This window comes from Semicossyphus pulcher, unplaced genomic scaffold (assembly GCF_022749685.1).
Source record: "Semicossyphus pulcher isolate SPU_LCO1_2020_fin unplaced genomic scaffold, fSemPul1.0.p SCAF_3, whole genome shotgun sequence".
NCBI lineage: Eukaryota > Metazoa > Chordata > Actinopteri > Labriformes > Labridae > Semicossyphus > Semicossyphus pulcher.
This window is the reverse complement of record NW_027211704.1, coordinates 31,917,394-31,937,711: the sequence shown is the minus strand read 5'-3', so window position 1 is coordinate 31,937,711 and position 20,318 is coordinate 31,917,394. Positions and strand designations below refer to the sequence as shown.

General features: G+C 42.1%; 1 protein-coding gene across 1 annotated transcript in view; it reads right to left on the bottom strand.

The window, feature by feature from the left end:
- LOC138605376 (receptor-type tyrosine-protein phosphatase gamma-like) overlaps positions 1-20,318 on the bottom strand; it is a 444,649-nt gene that overhangs the window by 4,401 nt on the left and 419,930 nt on the right. The window contains exons 16-28 of the mRNA XM_069677579.1: positions 16,303-16,399; positions 15,406-15,488; positions 15,112-15,246; positions 14,100-14,234; positions 13,802-13,977; positions 10,709-10,844; positions 10,384-10,530; positions 7,985-8,078; positions 6,291-6,367; positions 4,354-4,482; positions 3,965-4,111; positions 3,341-3,483; positions 46-181 (exon numbers count right to left, since the gene is read on the bottom strand). Of these exons, the coding sequence (XP_069533680.1) occupies positions 46-181; positions 3,341-3,483; positions 3,965-4,111; positions 4,354-4,482; positions 6,291-6,367; positions 7,985-8,078; positions 10,384-10,530; positions 10,709-10,844; positions 13,802-13,977; positions 14,100-14,234; positions 15,112-15,246; positions 15,406-15,488; positions 16,303-16,399 (1,635 nt within the window). The remainder of the gene's footprint in view (positions 1-45; positions 182-3,340; positions 3,484-3,964; positions 4,112-4,353; positions 4,483-6,290; positions 6,368-7,984; positions 8,079-10,383; positions 10,531-10,708; positions 10,845-13,801; positions 13,978-14,099; positions 14,235-15,111; positions 15,247-15,405; positions 15,489-16,302; positions 16,400-20,318) is intronic.

The window sequence follows — 20,318 nt, the reverse complement described above, 5'->3', positions numbered from 1 at the left end:
TGTGACTCCATGTATTATTATATATTTCAGTTGTGTCAGACTCACAATGTATGTGAAGACCCCGGGCCTCATGAGGTTGATCATCTTGGCCACTTGGTAGACATCTACGGCGCCCTCGCTCTCCAGCTGCTGAGACAGGGTGGTGAGGGCACACAGCATGCCTGCTGACACTGCTCCTAACCTGTCAGACACACACACACACGGTCTGGCTCAGGGGCTTGGGTAAAGGAAAGCTCTTACAGGAGTGTATAGGCTGTCCTCCACTGCTTCGTCAACATTTTATCAGGTGTAGCACTTTTAGACCTTATACTTAAAGGAGCAGTTCGCCCCTGGAAAAAGCCGCTGTCAGTCAAAGCTGATGTTCTCTGTAATCCATAGAAGCAATAATATTTTCAATTGGCACCATAGCTGTGGACAAATTTGTACAAACAGCTCGTGGTTTCATCCATTCTACATTCCTACAACACCCAGGGTGCACTGCGCCCCTGCCTCTGAAAGGAACGGCCCAGCGAGAGACGCTGGAGAAAAATACTACTGTTTTCCAGTTGGTACAGAATCTGAAATACGACGAGAATATACCGGTGGATCATCTAAAAAATCTTCAGGTCTGCAGTCTACATTTCAAATCTGACGATTTTGAACGAGACATGACATCAGAGGCAGGTGTCCTAGATTGTGGAAGTTTCGTTTAACGAGCTCCCTGGCTCCCAGGTTTTCCAGGTTCCAATGGAGAAGCGGCTAGCGTCCTCCAAAGGCACAGAGCGAAATTGCATTTTTCACCATATCTCCAATCACCATAATGGCATCAGCTCCCCATAATAGCATGAGAGGACTCAGGTTGAAAATCGGTGAACTGGAGCTTTAATGTTTGTATTGACGCCTGCACAACAGGAAAGTGAAACTGAATGCTTTCTTATCTCAAAAGTTTTGGCAATACAATTTTCTCATCATGCTTGATATTACTTGACAAACTCAAATAAGTTGATGGGTATTAAAGGTTAATCAACATTGCAACGCATGCCCCCCCACGACCTACCCTCCAAAACCAACATCATGGCCCTGTTTATGCCTCCCCAGGTTGTTACAATTATTGCATAGCCGGCATCTGTAGATTTGAACTTCCTTTAAATGTTCTTTCTCTTGTCCTGTCTCCTCTTATTGAAGTCTGATTCGATTAATTCAATTGGCTGTAAGAAAATCTCTCAGAGGACTCTTTGCTGCTGTGCAAACCTTCACAACTCAGCGTCGGAGATGTCCTTGACAGCAGCTTAGCCGGGGAGTGAAGACCCTCACAGATCAGGAATGTCACCTCTGTGATTAAAGATTTATTAGCGAAAGAATCCACCTGAGGATGACAGCTCAGCACTGCATGAGGCTCCCCAGAGAACACTGGGTCGCCTGCGCAACGTAAAGGGTCTCCTCTTCCATTAGCAGCCCTGTCAGGAGCTCAGCAGAAAGCACTGCTAACAACCCATGGCTGGCTGAATAATGAGCACGAAGACAATTAGGATGAGCCTCTAACTGACAATCTCTTAGGTGCTGCAAGCTGGCTGAGCCATGGCAACCAGATGAAGTGCTCAATTAGTCATTAGTTTTCTTCTTGAAGATGCGACAAGCAATCTTCATTTTTCTAATGAATAAACATGAGCGGAGCTGCCGGATTAGTGTGTTATTCAAGAACACTAATGTGTGTCACTACTAAAGACACTTTCATTATGTTTAATTGGGCAGTTTGCTGGGGGTCCTGGGGGGGGGATCAGGGGGTTGGAAGCGCGATTCAGAAGTAAAAGAAAAAACAAATATTTCCTTTCTCCATTAACTTGCAGGAAAATCGGGCTGTTCAGGCGATTTTAGTTTTCTTCACATCATTCTGTGCTCAAATATGTTAACCCGGGAGTGGACGCATGGAAGCAATTATTACTGAGGAAATCTGAATGATTTAAAAATCATAAAATGTGGTATTCAATATTACAGGTGATGAAATTGAATCCTGATTTATTTTTGATTCTTTTAGCAAAGATTCAAGTCACATCCTCTGCCAACATTCTGCTGAAACTATTGTTGCAGGAACACATTGTAAACCTGCAACAATCAATCATCATTGTAACCACAGCCCTGTCAAAAATTGTCATTTCAGGCTCTTAACATGTTTTACTGATGCTGATTATTTCTCTTTTTACAATTCATTCTTGGCATTGTATCGTCTACTGCTAAGTTGTCTGTGTCTGGAAGATTAAGAATAATATCATATGAGGTCTTTAAGAGGTGATGGGGATTAACTGTTCAAGCAAATATGCAACTTTCATTCAGGAGAGCAGTGTTCGATTTCCCTTTAAAAACCAATATTCAATGATGACCACTTTTAAAGTGATAACCTCAAAGATTTTCATTTAAATTAATGTCTGTTAAGTCTCTGTCTGTCGCCGAATGAGGTAACACAATGGTGAATGAACCTATGGTCCACTGATGAAAGCCTTTGCATTTGCAGCATTACAGACTGGGTGTCTGTGGTGACTTTAGCAGAAAAAAATCCCAAGCTGCGCCGAGTTAGTGACGCGTTTTCCATCAGCCAGCAGTGGTTGGTCTGCTAGAGAGGGTAGGCGGCGCTAAGCGGCTGCTTTTCCGGTCTCTGCAAGTGTTGCGAGTAAACAGTAATCTACTATGGCTGAACAAACAAAGAAAAGACGGATGACTACAGATACAACTTCAGTCATCAGTGAAAATCCAAAGAAAAAGAAACAAACTCGACGCTCAGATGAAGCAAACAGTCTGAAAAGGAAAGCGACCGTCAGCGAGGAAAATCAAGAGTTACAACCGGAGCCAACCGTGGACGTCACACATGCAGCACTGTCTGGATATCTGGGAAGTGTGCTCCTGCAATTGCCGTTTTGTCGCCCTAGGTGCCGCCAAAGAGAACGAAACTGAGATCTTTGAGATTATCACTTTAAGTACTGTTTTTACGCCTGTTACATAACATACTTTCTCAGTTAATTAGCTTTGTAAGAATGTCTGCCCGTTGTTATTTAAGCCCAAATCATTTTCATAAGAATTAACAAGTAATTTTGGTGCCTAAATCTGAGGACACAGTTTCCATTTTACAATGTTTGCCACTTGTTGCTATCGCATGTCCGGAACTCAAAAAAAAAAAATTAAATGGATTTCAGCATGTATTCAACATATATCATAAAACATAACAGTGCATAAAACAGGGCCCAATTACCTAAAGTGTCATCTACTGTAATATTCTTGTATTATTGTTTTTCCTATTGTACTATTTTTCTAATCGGCCCGTCTAACAACATGGTGACAGATAAGAGAGTAAATACAACGTCAGACTGACTCATCATGGACGATGGTTGGTCCGTCCCGGGTGGCTGCCTCCTCTTTGATGACGTTGATGAGCTCGAAGGTGCTGCTGATGGGGGCGTCTGGGTTCGGCCACTTGGGGCACTGAAAGTGACGAACCTCTAACACGTAGTCATCCTGGTAGACAGACAGCAAGAGACGGAGACAAAGGTGAGACGAATGGTGTGTGGTTTGGAAAATTCAACCTTCAACTCATCGATGTGACGTGAGCTTTTAGGACAACAATGACAATGATGATTTTTCATTAATAAATCTGGCAGCTTTGAAGACAGTGAGAAGGTAAAGTTGTTTTGTTCTTCTGGAGACTCAAAGCAACAATCAAACTCAGCATTCTGCCATCAACCACTCTCAAAACTTGTACTGGATTTATGAATCTCTCCTCGCATGGTCACTCGCAATTGTTTGCAGACTTATTATTGTCTAAATCTGCTTCGCTCTCTGTTGACAATCCACTCTACCAACCATAACTGTCAGTGATTGTGGCAGTGGATATTTTTTATTCTTCTGAATAACTTCTGCAAGTTTGGTTCAATCAATTTGTCACACTCCCTCTCTCTCTCTCACACACACACACACACACACACACACGCGGACTAACCTGTGTGGCTTCCAGGATGAAGTCATGGATGCTGATCTGCTCCTCATTGGACAGACACAGCCGGTCTTTACTGATGAGGGTGACAGTGAACGCCTCGCAGTTCATGGCCTCCTCCCGGCTGGGCCAGTACGCAAACTCATCCTCTGCCTGCAGATGAGCACAGAGGCCGTTTCACTTAACACATGAACACATCTTCGGCTGTATGTTCAGGCTGTATTGCTGCATCACTTTACTACAGTTTCATAACTCTGGTTTTGAAAACTGTGATATGATCAACAGGTATGTACTTATTTTGTGAGACTGTCACCTACACATCGTTTCATTGACATTAGAGCACCAACACATCTGAGCCCATCCTATTTGTGAGTGTATATGTGTGTGTTTCGTACCAGTCCATGGTTGGCAGGTAGCATAACAATAATTTGTGCATTGTGGTCCCATATCATTCTCCAGAAGTCTTTTGTGGTGTGAGGCAGAGGATGCTGGGTAATGATAAACTCATTACTCCTGTAGTAACCCTGAGCATGACAAAAAAGACAAAACATCAGATTTTTGTGAAAGTTACTCGACAATCTTTACACCACATTTATTTTGACTTAGGTTAAAATTGTGTAAACAAATACTGAGTTCATTTCCTGCTTATCATCAGGGATTCATCTGGCCAGCTAACCTGCCTTTTACAGGCTTTGGGGTTAAGGGTTACTCTTAACTCTCTAGTTACTCTTAAAATAGGCCGGGAGACAGGTCCAGCCCTCTAGAGGTTTTTTGCTACCTTTTTTTTACTATTATTTTGTGTTAGCCTATACCTTGGGCCACCACAAGATAATAACAACCACTCCCAACTCTGGGCTGTTTGGTCTCGGGGGCCCAAAAACCCCCTTTTTTGAAAGATGCTTTTGGCTACATGATGCACAAATGAAGGTTCTACAATTGCATAAATAGACTTAGGGATCGATCAGACAGAGCTCGTTTTGCAGGCTGTAAAATGTGAGGTGCACCGCACTGCCTTTTTTGTTGAAGCCTACGGTAAAACAAAAAGAGCAGCTTGCTGCGCCTTCTTTTTCTACTGTTGTTAAGGCAACCACGGAATCATTAGCTGTCATTAACCTAACCGTTATATTGTAAACTGACAGAAGGCCCGCCTCTCCTTTCATCCGATTTGACAATCAGAAAAAACGGCAATGACGTTGGGCGCTTTTCTGCTTTGGGCGCTCAGAGCGTTTCCTCAAAAACACGAGGCGCACAGAGCAGAAAAAACGCAGGGTGCTCTGCTACATAAAAGTAGCGCACAGAAAACGTCCCTCTCATTAAAAACAATGACAAAAAAGCCGCTTCCAGCTGCTAAAACGCGTTCTGTCTGATCAGACCCTTAGGGTAGGAAATTTGGCAGAGTATCCTGAAAGTAAAAAAATGTGATTAAGGGGCTTGCTGTCACTGTATTTTGAAATATTATCCACAACATCTGAAAAAAAAACGTCTAATTGAAAACATTCTCTATATAGGTAGAGAATAGAGTATATAGGGTATAGGCTAACACAAAAAGTGATAAAAATGTAGCAAAAAAGGGCTGGACCTTGCTCCCGGCCCAAAAGGGGTACACTCCACACAAACCCTACCAAACCGACATGCCAGCATGTCTCGCCATGTGCTGTTTTGATTTTAAGAAGTCTAACACTTAATTGCTGGAGTCCAGTTGAAGGCACAGTCCCTGATTTTGTTGTGGTAACCCTTAGCCTCCAGGTTATTTGTACTTAACATGAAACCTAAGGGGAAATTCCAGTATTTTGAATCTGAGACCTTGTTTTAACATATCTTGCATGACTTTGTTGTTTTAAAAGCTTTGTTCAAATCAATATGGCAAGATCATCAGACAGAGGCAGCAGTAGACCAGCAACTCCTCTGTTATGGCTGTCAAGTTATGTTACTGTTTTTGTCAATAGAGTCTGGTGGCTTTAAAGGCGCCATGTTACAGCTGTTTATGGTTTTAAAAAAAGCATCTAACAGTTTAACAGAAGAGGTCGTTAGTCGACCTATATGACTCTGGAGGCTCATATATTGTAAGGTTTGTGCTGCAGACATTACAGCCTTTTGTGCAAACGTTTGTAGTCATTAGACCCCAAAAATGTAAAAGAAAAACATGTTTTTTTTTTCTTTGAGATGTGTTGAAAATTTGGATCCATGGGCTTCACTATAATGAAACAAGTATTAAAACACACAGCCCTTTACACTGACTGGGTGTTTTGACTTGTTGTAACCTGCTCTGACTCAAAACTTCAAAGAGAGCGTGGACAGATCAATGATTCACAGAAGAAGCTGAAGTGCTGACCATGATGTAAGAGGCGTTAATGTAATCGGTGCCTTTGACGCCAGGCAAAGGCGCTAGGCCGACCCTCGCTCGCTCCGCTGCTCGCACATGGACAGGAGAGAAAGAGGGAGAGGTGGGGGGTAGGTGGAGAGAGAGAAAGAACATCCATTCACCAGTTTATCAGAACAGACCGTGCACTGAGAGGCCACTGTGTGTGCTTTCATTCATGCTTTTGCTGTCAAGTGCAGACAATTCTTTGAATTTCCTGCCTAGAGATTCAGAGAAACGTGGAACAGCTAGTGACTGTAAACAGATTGTGTAACAGCTGCAGAACACAGAGAGTGGGTCACAACAGACCAGACAGCTTGTTAACAACAGAGTATTACATATTATGCTCAATTATGTAAAATATGATTTAAACATTTAAAACATGACACTTTTGATATTTTGGGGCTTTACCACTACAGCCAATCATAAAAATCTATGAACAAATAAGTGGGGAAAAAACGACTTTAATAAGTTTACTAAGTTTTGTCATGGTTGTTCTTTGGCACAGTACTCTACATTTGAGGACAACCTGATCTGTTGTTCTGTGGACGTTAGCAAAAAGACAGGCCAGTTAAAAGTCAACTAACAGAAGTTGACATGTGTGATTACAACATTTTGGAAAAAGAAGAATGTTTCGTTGAGCTTCGTAACTGTCTTTATGGATTTTAAAGTTTGGTGCTGGAATAGTGCACACATAGGCAAGAATTAGAGTAATGCAGAGAAAATATCAGGCAATTGGCTGATGGCAGCCATATTCTTTCATCCACCAATATAAATGTAGAGAGAGGTTTAACCTTTGACCTCGGCCCAGCATATCAACTTTCAGTAGTGGATGAGTTGTTAAACAGACACATCAGCTGTGTCCCAATTCAGGGGCTGCATCCTTCAAAGCATGTATTTGAAGGCCGATTGCATCACAGCGGCGCGTCAAAGGCTGTGCCATTTTGAAGGCTCCCTCAGATGTGGCCGACAAATGTGTCCTCTTTTTCCTTGGCCATGAAGGATCCATCGGGTGCATCCCAACATATCCCGAGATTCATTGGGCGCCAATTCAAACAAGACGATGGACTCTCAAGCTGCCCAGGAAACACTTTAATTGTGTCCTCAATCGAATAGCTGGCCATACAAATGTTAAAAAACGAAAGGGGCCTTGAAACAAATTATCTTAAAATAATAGCTATGCAACGTTAGTTATGATAGCTAGTTAGACTGTTGCTATGCGACAAGAGCCGCGTTTGGTGACGCAAACAGGACCGTCTCATTTCAGTTCGGTCTTAGCGGTCCACACAAGCTGTGAATGACTCATCCTTTGTAGACCACGTCCTTTGAAGGATGCAGCCCCCGACACAGCAATCATGTCTTTCAGTATTGTCCCCACTTTTTAAGCCATTTCAGAATAATTATGAGACATTTTGAATCAAGCCTTGAAAACACTTTAAATGTGCAAGTTATAAATGAATCTATCACATGGAACAGTACAGAAATACACTCTACAGTTCTCTATGCACCATTCTTCTCTAATGCGGATGCTGCAAACTCACAGGTCATCCACTTATTATTAAGTCAAAACTTTTTGATTTCCTGGTTGTTACTTTCTGTTGCCTGGTTGTTGCTGCTGGAGGCATTTTAAATTGGATACATTTCATTTTCAAGAGTGTAACACTTACATGGCACCACAGAGGAATTTCGGTTTTTCTCTTTGTTGCAGTCCTTCTGAGCGTTGAAGCACTCAGTGAATCTGGCATTACACTGTGTTACCATCTGAAAGACAAAAGATGAAGGATGGGAGGGTGAGTTGTGTTACTCTTTTTCAAACTTTTAAGTGGAGAAGAAAGTCATCATAATATGTTTTGTTTCCATTTTAAACAGAATCAGCAGTATTTCCCCAAAGATTGATGTCTCTCCTTACCTGATCCCAACAGTCAGGTAAGGACACCTAACCTAACCTTCACCCTGACTTCAAATATAGACACGTTATTCATTGAGGAAACAGAGATAAACAAGACATGGGTACATTATACCTTTGGTATCACAAAGGGGAAGCAGAAAGAAAACTATGAGCCGCTAAAGAAGAGAACTTTAAATTCCAACAAAAGCCAGAAAGCTAGTTACTTATGGGTCCAAACATCACTAAGGGTTTGTGTGTAAGGTGTTGTTCCCCCTGCTTTATGTGTTTTTGCTTGGCAAGGCTAACAACATGCAGAAAGGATAGTTAGCCTAAGTGGATGTTATTGAGCTAAGCTAAACTTAACATGACTGAACAACATGCAAAAAAGACAGAAGCAGTATTTGAAGTTGCTTTGCTTTGTTAAGAGCGATGATGGCTGTTACCCCTGTTTCTAGTGTTTGTGCTAAGCAAAGCTAAACATATCTGACACAACGCGCAAAAAAGACAGCAATGTTGACTAAAAGAACTTCTTAGGAGCTAGCTGTTCCCCCGTGCTTTAAGATACTAAGCTAGGCTAAACAACACACAGCATGTTTGTCGAGGACCAGGGTCCAACATTAACTTTTTGGTCTACCTGCCATTGGCGGGTAAGCCAAAAAATGTTACCAGCTAAAATATTTTTAACTGGCCATAAAAACTTTCTTAGATATAATGTCAGTAATAAACAGTGGAAGAAATAAACTAAGACATGTAGTACTGAACTTATAATTTATCTCTACTTTGACTCCACTGAATCTTATCGCAGAGCTTTTGCTTGTAATCGAGTATTTATACACTGTGATATCATTTTTTTTCTTGAGTACTTATTTCATCACTGCAACAAAATAAGCTTTTCATTAGTGCAGCTCATTAACCCACGGCACAATTAAACTTGCAATAGTTCTGATCAGGCACTCAGCTCTCTCCTTTATCGCTCATCCGACTGTCATTGAGAAGCTCTTCAGTTCCGCGAGTGACCATACTGCAGCTCAGCTATTAGCAATAGCCTCTGCTGTTTCCTGCTAAGTGTCTCAGGTGTTTAGCTTCTCCTCTGCAAACAAAACTTTGTCAACAACTTAAAGTATGTTTTGTGGTAATGGGAGCACCCGCCCCTGGCACCCGTCCTCATTTATTTTAGTTGCCAAATTAGATTTTTACCCGCATTTGGTGAGTGGCTGGTGCTAATTTGGACCCTGTGTTTTGTTAGAAGTTATGCTAGCAGTTCCCCTTTTCTTCTAGATTTGGTCCTTAGCTAGGATACGTATCTGAACCACATGTACATAAATGATATAAGTGTCCCTAGCTGATCCCTCGGTCAGCAAGCAAGCATACCAAAATGTCGTTCTGTTGACTACACTAACTTTACCTTTCAGTAGATTAGCAAAAGATCGTGCATCTTTGTACTACTAACTATCAACATCTTCTTTCCACCTCTTATTGTGGATCAAACTGTGCATACTTTTTTCATGAGGGCCTTTTATGTGACTTTATAGTTAAATGCACTAAAACATTTGTTTGCGACTTTAAACATGCACACCTCCAACGCTGCTATTTTTGGGATTAAAGTGCCCTATTTCTTTGTGTCAATAACCCTTACACAGACTGGAGTTAGTAAACATGTTAGCATCAGATGCTTCAACAATGACAGAAGAGCTTTGTGATAAAACCTGAAGGTGAAACAGAAAGAAGCTCACAAAACAAAAAATCCCCGGCTAATAACAGAAGACCACACAGAACCAAAGTGGCTTTAAGAAGCTGGGAAACAACCACAAAGACCAGAAAAACAAAAGAGCTACAAACAATGAGTAAATTCTAATCCTGTCATGAAGACATAAATGCATTACCATAACAAAGAAAGCTATTGTTTGTACGCACTCCACCGAGTTTAGACTTTGAACCTGGGTTTCTGATGAAATAAGGTTTCACCTTCCTGCTGTCAAGACTTCCACCAACCCCAAGCAAACCCACAACCAATACAAACCAGTGCATGACTATTCATTTCAAGACAAAATCAATAAATAATATTAAATTATTATTGAAAAACAGTCTATAAGTACAACATTTTATTGTGCAATGTCAGACATTTCTGCTAAATGTGCCAGATGGGAAATAATAACCAGATCTAAACCATCTCTTCACCTTGAACTGTTTCTCCAGACGCGTCCCGCCGCTGTGTCCGGGTGTCGAGATGCTGCTGAAGTAGCTGTGCAGCTGGCTGGCCGACACTTCCGTCTCCCTCCCCAAAATGGCTTCCATCAAGGCGTTGTGGATGAAAATGTACTGCTCCTGGATCAGCCAAGAGGTGATAAAAGACAGAGCAAAAAAGCTAGTATGGCGAGCAGCACAAGTGGACATATGTACACACACATATACATCTATAAAGAGATAATTGCATTGAAAGTGCAGTTTTCCAATAGGTATGATCTTAATATATAACAAAGAGAAGAAACACAGGCGTACACACCTCAGTCTGGACCAGGTAGTTGCGTTGGGTGCGTATGTGTTTGAGGAAGCCGAGTACATTAACTGTCCCCTTGTCCTTGATCTGCCGCAGCATGCTGTCGATGACGATGTACGTCCCCGTCCGACCGACTCCGGCACTGCAACACAACACAGACACACTGAGGAGTTAGCAGCAGGATAGAACAAAGAGATGAAAGATAAGAGAAAACGTTTATGTATGGGAAGTCAACATTGAATCGGACCTTATACTGTTTTTATGCCTTTACATTGCAGACAGCTGACAGGAAATTAAGCTTTCAGACTTTCTGACAGTTTTAAAAGGACATTAAACTTCTCATGGTGAATGCTTTTTTCTTTCCCAGCTCCCTGCTTTCCACAGCAAACTTCCAGAAGCAATTTTCTACCCTGTGAGATTTGGTGGATTCAAACCAAAACGTTGACAAAATAACTTTTGTGAGACTTTTCTTGTTTCTTCTGTGGCTACACATGCACACATCTTTTTGTGGGGTTGCATGGTATGTGTACTAACAGAGCTACAACTAAATCATCATGTAAATAGTTATATATTTCTTTATATGTATTTGTACGAATACTTTGTATACATATCTTGGTACACTGGTATTTGTCACAGTTGTGTTTATGAAAATTTGTTGATATTTATATTTTCTGTGTATAGGCATGACATGTACGCTTTTGTGGTACATGTTCTACATATCGATTTTTCTCAGGGTAGATTTTTTGTGCGCAATATTTTTGTATGATATTCAAAAAATCATCTCTTGTGTTACCTTAATTAATTATGGATGTCAGCTGTTTCTTATCACGTGGATGTCTGTATGTATTTAAGATGGCGACTCACAAATGCATGTTGGCTCGAAACGTCACTTTGTGCTGATTAAAACCCTCTACGGGAGCTTCCTGGTGTGCGGCTCTTCATTTTTTTTTTTTTCAAACCAAAATGGCAATTTTTTTATTACTAATATTTTACTGTATGCAACAGTACAACAAGCCTGAACGAGAACAAAACATGTCCAGATTTAAGATTCAGATTGAGTATACAACCGAATCATCTAATCAATGTTTTGCAGACACTTGCGTCCATGTCATTATCCTGTCACGATAGACTCTGGCTGTATTTCAGAGTTTCTGAATCAGAAATACTTTATTTATCCCTGGGAAGAAATTTGTGCAAAATTTTGGTCATTTGTCAATAAAGAAAACTGTGAAAATAAAAATCAAAGCTCTGTAGGCATGAGTGGAATGAGAGCCATGATAGCAGGTTCACTCTTACATAAAAGGAGTTATATTTCACAACGGAGGCGTTCCCCTTGTGTGACGATGAGCCGGTAAACTTGGAAAAATGTGGCATGTTATTAAAAGAGCAGCAGAGAAGTGTTCATAACCAGTTTCTACATATGAAAAAAGTTGACAGCATGGCCTCTGATACTATGAATGGAGCGACGCCTGCAAGCTAGTTCAGGCAGTCAACTCGAGCTGCACTGATTTCACACTTCACATGTGTCATTTTCCAGAATCACGTGGCAAACACACCCTCCCAATTTGGCGGTCTATTTAAGCTGCAAAAATCCCCATCCCTCCCTCTGCTCTGTCAATGAGACGGCTGTCCTGCACCAGTTCTGCGCTCAGTCTTTCAGCCCCACCACCACCCCAGCATCCACCTGCAGGCTCGGGGGGTTAAAGATATTATCTCATCACTCCTCAAAATTCTTCATGTAAAATAAATCTGCGGGTACGATGAGGTTGAAGCCTCTACGCCATACTTACACAATGTTCTGCTGCTGCAGTAAACATTTCAAAGTTGTCTGACTGAAATGCCTTTGTCGTACGAACACATTTAGGCTTCCTGTTGCTTTAATGCAGCAGAGCAGCAGGGTGAATGCGACTGTGTCTATCTGCTCTGCTCTGTGCATAATGAGTGGGAGGGTGTCTGTGTGTCTGTGTCCCCGTACAAAATGGTAGTAATGAGCGGTGTGTGTGAAGCCACAGTGGTGAGGCAGTGTGACAAGTTATTATCCACCATCACAGCACAGATGATAGCAGAGTGCTTCATACTCATTGCCCCCCCGGGCCACAGTCAGCGGCCAATTACCGGTAATTTCCCAGCCTGTGTTGCTGTAAAATGCCCTTAAATTCAAGCTGGCAACTCTGACTGTGACAACTTCTCGGTGATGCTGCTTATAGAGGCAGCTGTGGTATAATCTGACTGTACTTTATGTAGAACAAAACAAACAGGACTAGAAGCGCTGGGCCCACGTCCCACCTAGCACCTCTTTTGGTGGCCAAATTTAAGCTTACGTGAAAACATTACAGAAAAGAACATTTGATGAAACTTAACACCGTCTTCCTGAACCGTCACACATTGATAAATGGGAAACTGCTGGTACAGTTAAAGAACGAAGGATTCAGAATGTTTGTGGACCTATGATGGCAGGTTTGTGAAAGCTTGCATTGTGACTATAAAACCTGGTGGCTACAGGAGGCGGCCTACATGTTATGGTTGGTAGCCATAGAGTAACTTTTTGTTTCCACGTGTCCTGAGGCCATAGATAATGTCAAACCCTGACGTTTAGGTATATTCAATAAAGAATTGAATAATATTGTAGCATTTTTTCATTTGTGTTTTGTATCTTTGAGAAAAAGTGCATTCCTCCCAAACATATGATGGATGAAGTTGGTGCCATTGTTTAGGAGAAATCCACCACCTGATTCTTAGTGTTTCCTGGTGATTCAAAAAGGTTGTGCACAATGAAAGTGTCAGTGACACAAGAGTGCGGCTTAGACTCAGTGGTAGAGTCGGTCATCTTTCAACTGGAAGGTTGGCAGTTCGATTCTCAGTATACATGCTGAAGTGTCCTTGGGCATGACACTGAACCCCAAATTGCTCCAGGTGGCAGAGCCAACAGTGTGTGAATGTGATGACTGATTGACAGCTGGGCTCTTCCGTAGCAGCCTCTGCCATCAGTGTATAAATGTGTGTGTGAAAGGTTGAATGTGACATGAAGTGCAAAGGCACTTAGGGTGGTCGCAAGGTTAGAAAAGCGCTATAGAAGTGAAAGTAGTGTAGGGACATTACCTGCAGTGGACAAGCATGGGTCCCATGTCAGGCATCTGGGCGGCTGAGGACCTGCGGACAAAAGTGAGGACGGGCAGCGTGTACTCCGGGACGCCCATGTCCGGCCACTGGGTGTAATGAAACTGATGCACCGTTCGTTCACTCTGGGCCCGCGCTTTAGGGTTCCCTTTCCCACTCTGGATGGAAGAGAAATATGAAGGAGAGAAGAGGGAGATGTTTGTTAGGTGAGAGAAATGATTCCCATTCTTCTTCTTGTCCCATATTAAGTCTCACTTTTCTCTTCTCTTCTCATTCTCACCTTTTTTACTTTAGTGTTCCGCAATGTGAAGCAACGAACAGTGTAGCAGGCATGAACTTTGGTGCTCTTCAGCGTGACTACCATGTTGCCGTACTCTTCACTGTTCTCTGTTGGCCAGTACTGGTCACATTTTCTCTGTACAACAAACACACACAAACATGACTCAGATTGAGGCCTGTCAGTTTTACAAATATGTGCTTCAAAAACATCAACACCAAAGTGAGATTAAGCTCAACCTTTTTGTTCAGGAAAGATACTTTTGTTAACAAGCAACAGCCATTATATCGCTCTCTTGAAAGCCACTAGAGTCCATTGACAAAAGTACTAGTTTTATATCCCAGAACACAGGTGCTGCCTGGACTACAAAGTTTGTTTTTACTTTTGTTTGTTTTCAAGGGTGAGGTTGAGTCCAACACAACACAGTTACATGAAGAAAAAAAATGGTCAAGGCAGCGGTGGACCAACAACTCTTATGTTCTGTGATATAAAATACAAAGACAACATTGCAGCCGTTACAGCCCGTCCTGCGGCTGCTGGCTGAAACAATCTCCTGGAGCATTGCAAAAATGTTTGTACTTAAAAGTCATTTAGACCCCAAATTATGTACAAATACGGCCCGTGTTTAAAAATACCAAAAATTCCCCTTTAACTTTGGATAGTTGCACAAAGCACTGACTTGGACTGACAGGACGCTATCGGTCCAAAAGAACTGTCTCACAGTGGACAGTTTGAGTTTCTACTACAGGCAGCAGTGGCACTAATAAGATTAAAAAAGTAAGCTAGCCAGCCTGCACAAGGCAAAGTCCAATGAATTGGCTCACCCAAATTAAATTTAGCCAAGTAGTCATTGGTGTTTAAATATCTGCTGTGAGATAAATCTACTGCTGAGGCCTGAACTGTTTTATCCAGTACTGCATAGATGTTTCTATCACCTGCTCAGTGAATTTATTTAACTGTATGATTGAGTTTAATACGCTGCATTGCCATCTGAAGAAACCCTGTGAGAACATACCCGGCCTTTCTCCACGAGGTTGGTGATCATAACGATGACGCCGGTATTTTGCTCCCACACCATCCGCCAAAAGTCTTCAAAAGTGGACTTGAGAGGTCCCTGGGCTGCGATGTAGGCTTGAGGCTTATTATAACCCTGATGGACGAATGGAAGAAATAACATCATTTAGATATCTCTCTTGATTCTTCGTGGATTTTTATTTGCTCTTGCTCTCATCATCTCCAAAATGATTCTCATTATCAAACAAACACGAGCATGGATCAGTATTTGAGATGCCCCAGTGGAAGCACTCACATCCACATAGTTGGCATTGATGTAGTCGGTGTGTTTGGAGTCCTTCCCAGCCAGTGGCCTCAGCTTCACCCTGCTGTGGTCATCTGAGGAGTAAACACAGAGCAGTAAACCAATCAGTCCGTCTGTGAGAATGAAACCGCAGCGAGAGCTAACCTTACCTTGAACCCTAACACTGTGCTGTCCATGTATTGTGCTTGTGCCCTGCCAAGGCACCTGATCCCAACCTGGAAGCACATTAACCTTTGTGGGTGAAACAATGGTCAAGCTGGGTTTTGTAGCCTTTTACAGACAGCTTACCAGCATGGCACCTGTCTTTTACTTTCAGTGTGCAGCCTCAAAACAACACAAGACTGTGTTTGGTGTGGTTCTCTGCGCGTGGTGATGTCAGGCGGTTGGTCTGTTTAATAATTATCAGTGATTTGGGATTTATTATATTTCACAAAATCCAAAATTCTGAGTCTAAATGCAGCCAATTTGGACTCAACCCTTGGCAGAAATCTCCGTCCAGCATTGAACACCTGAGCAACAAACATGTTTTCTGCCCATGGCTTCCTCATAGAATTATCCATCCAATTCTAGCCAAATTTTCCATGATATTTGGAATGATCATCCACTGTCCCCTTATTATTTTGTGACACCATGAACTATTGTGTAGTGCCACTATCTGGGACAAAGTTAAAGTCCCCAGAGGAGGAGCCCTGATTATGGTTGCTTCGCTGCCATTTCTCTAAAACCAACCTTTCACCCAACATATCCACTTGGATCTTTCATGGCTTTGTACTATGACACTTGCTGAGAACAATAATGCTCTCCAGAGGAAGAATGTTTTGGACCTTGTACAATGTACACAACATAGTACAGGCAATGCACTATGGTGTCCTTAAAGTGAGTACTCACAGGCCACTATGTTGATGTATCTGTTCTTGTGCTTGTTGTCCGGGTGGTTGGAGTGCTCTGATGTGATCTTCATATCAGCAGTGCACCGTTGAACCTCCTGGGGAAAAATGCACACAGACACCCCAGTGTTATTCTGATATCTGTAAAGTTTTGTTGCATGAATCATAATATTTCTGGTGACCTTTAAACCCTGATGCCATTGTAATATGTTTTAAATGTGGTTGCATAAATCCTTTCTGGTGACCTTTAACCCTAAGTTCTCTGCAGAAATCCAAGAGACATTTAGCTATGGAATTTACTTGACACTCCATGCTCTCTTTCCCCTTTACAGTCTGGATGCTCTGAGCTTTTTTGCACCCAAGAGGGAATCTCTCAGAAATCTACTGAACATATTCATGCTCTCAAAATGATCTCGTTTTGAGTGGTCCCTTGATACATTTTGTGACACTTTTTGATTTGCTTTCTGTCTAAATGTAAATGATTACGCCCCATAATTCTCCTGACAGAGATTTCTTTTGATGGTGTCTGTTGTACTTTTTGAGTGTCCCACCACCATGTGCTGTCATAACTCATAAAAGGCTGCTCTCCTAGTTCTACCTGTTCAGGCTGATTCCCACCCTCTAATTCTCTCTCTTTCTCCTTTTCAGTGTTCCTCTTTGACTATAGTAACTGTTTTTCTCGTGCTTGTGCCTGAATAAACTAAGTCCCTTGCTTGGCATAATCCTTTATTGTCGTAACCTGGGGGATGGTACAACAAAAAACATTCTCACTTTAAACTCAAATACAGCAGCTTCCTCAGTTGCCCTATAGTTCCAATTATACATGATACGACAGTTAGTTCTGACCAAGTAACCTGATTGGATAAGAGGCATTCCATGAGTGGCGATATAGAGAACAACATCACTGGGACTTTTCACTCTGTGTATCACTCCGCCTCAGCTGGGTGTTCTACTGTTAATTAACATCACAGCACGTCACAGCCGTGATCAAGCTGGTACGTCTGAATCACACAGCAGACTCTGATTTCACTGGTGGCTTTATCAATTAAATCAAACAGATAAAATATACATCATACAAAGTCGCTGATCTGTGGTAACCTGTAGACACAAGCTGTGCCCCAATCCAGGGGCTGCAGCCTTCGAAGGACGTATTTGAAGGCTGATTGCTTCACAGTAGCGCGTCGAAGGCTGCCGATTTGAAGGCTCCTTCAGATGTGGCTGCCAAATGCCTTGTCAGGTGCATCCTTCGCGGCCCCCAATATCCCAAGATGCATTGTGCCGCAATTCAAACGAGATGGCGGAATTTTAAACAGCCGAGGAATACACTTTAAAATGTAAACGTTTTTGGTTTCAACTCAATCGAATAGCTAGTGTAACACGTTTAATAAAACGAAAGGGCCCTTGAAAAAAATCATCTTCAAAATAATAGGTTAACTTACGCAAAATTAGTTATGCTAGCTAATTACGCCGCTAGCTACCTGTTGCTAGAGTTTACGCAAGGGTAGACCAGACCGTCTCATTTCAGTTTGGCTTTAACTGTTTACGCAGGCTATGAATGGAGCATCCTCCGTGGCCCGCCTCTTTTGAAGGCTGCAGCCTGTTGGGACATGTTTGTGTTGCTTGGCAACAAAAGTCCAGTTTCAGTTAAGTTGTGGAACTAGTTGACTTATTGGAGCAAAAAACAATCTGTTGTTGATTATTACTGTTTACTACTATTTGCTGCTGTTGTATAGAAGCAATGTCACACTCGAGGTCATGACGTTGTACAGAATATCATCATGGCTGTGATTCGGTCGTAGGCACGAGGAGTGATGATCAGTACAACATCACTCCCTCTCATGTGATATTGCTTAAATATAGAGACCTCTGCAGTTTCGTCAGGAATAAAAAATATGCAAAAACTGGTTAGAAGATTTCACACTGTTTTGTGAGAGTTTTGAGTTTTGAATCTATAGCAATAAGTAACACTTGGTTTAGGTTGTGAAACAGTTGTACTTTGGTTCAATTTTAACACCTAAACTAGCTGGTGAAGTTAATGATTTTGCATATAGAGTATTAGGCAATAAGTTACATGACTTATATGCATTACTATTCATGCTACTTGACTTATGTTACTGAAAAGAAGTCTACTTCTATAAATAATGGACACTGACTGTTTCAAAGGGGAATTGAAACCCCAGTCTTATGTGTTAAAGTCCAGTTGTGGTTTGACCAATACATTCACCCCGACTGCTATCCCATGAGTACTCTTACACTCTTTATACTACTCTACCTGACTTTAACAGGCATATCAAAATATTAAGCTAGAGGACTGAGTCTAGAAATGACGCTAGAGGGAATCTACACTGTCACATTTTGAAGCGTAGGGCCAAGCTGCCGTATTTGACAGTTGGAGAGTGAGTAAAAATCTTGGGCAAATTAAGACTGAAAATGAATTAAAGGATTCACCTTGGAGATCTTTCTTTGTTTACTTCTTGTATCCTCCCCTAAATTATTTCACTATGCGTGTACTGCTGAGTTGCTGGCTGCCACATACAGTCCTAAAAATGACAGCGAGCAATTCTGGGCTTAGCAGCTTGTGTATATATGTCAGTGTTTAATGTCGAGTTCCTGCCAGGCAAACAGCTGTTGGCTGCTAGCTCAGCATGGCCAACAGGGAGGGCAGGCGCTGGGTTTGGCCTCGGACCCCTCTGCTCGTTTCCTCCGGAGCTTTACAGGCCACCGCCTCGTTTTAGCACCATTCAACATGGTTTCATCACACTAATTGGGATGGGGATTTATTTTGAGCGAGGGAGGCTTTATGGTGAGTACGTGTGAACAGATCGGGTTGCAGGTATGATGGGAAGAGACAGGATTTAACTGCAGATGATGTCACAGGCAAGTGCAGCACACAGTCATAAAGATTTTCCTGGACACACGTTGTTGAAGACATTGCTGTTGCTATGTTAGCACATAAGAGATGGTTGATCCTCTGTTATACTTAGTTTATACATCTTGGGACCTCTTTCAGTTTGGTATATATTTGGCATCGTGTTCTTTCAGGCTGAAACAGTGATTGTGTTCATCATCTATTATCAGACCTAGCGCAGTGAACCAAACATTAAGTGTGTTAAGGTGTTGGTCCACCAGAAGCCAAGAAGAAGCTTTAGTGCATCAAGAGATCCAGCTCTACTTGAGGGATGAACAGCATTTCTTCCTAAAAGTGTCCCCCATCTGGTGCTTTGATGATAGTAGTGGAGAATGCTGTCTAACCTGCTGTTTCAGACGGGCTCAGGTTCATTGGTTACGTTCAGCTGATGGTTCACATACTGCATGGCTGTAGAGAGGCTGCAGAGTGTATAACAGCTTGTGTTTAACATGCACGAGCCGTGAACCTACACTTTGTGTTTTTCTTTTTTTGTCTCAAGTCTTCTTTCATTTGCTAGGTGTTTAATGCATAAGTTCCTTTTCACAAGTGTTACCACGTATTTATATTTTATTCCATCTCCCTCTCTCCTCTCTCAAATCTTATTGTTCTTCACATACTGTCTCGATTCGATGCAAATTTTGCTCCCGGTCTCCTTCCTCTCTTGCCTCATCTGTCCTGACAGCTCTCCCCTAACCTGACTACTGTCTCTTTTTACCTTTCCTAAGTCTATTGCTCCTGACCCTTTTCTTCCCCTTACCCCACACTCAAACCTTCTCTTGTAAAGAATTAGAGAACGCTTTCTCTCCTCCTTGTCCTTTTAAAACTATTGAGTGTGCTGTTGTTGGTCAACTCTGCAATATCTTCATCACAACATCCCTCCTGACCCCCTCAGTCTGGCTTCGATGCGGCCCATTCAACTGAAACTGTCCTCCTTGCTGTCACAGAGGAACTCCACACTGCAGTAGCAGCCTCCCTCTCTGTTATGATCCCGCTGGACCTGTCAGAAGCGCTTGACACGGTGAATTACCAGATGCTTCTCTCAACCCTCCAAGAAACTGGGAGTGTCAGGCTCTGAAGTAACATTTATATACGAACTCAAGGACAGTATT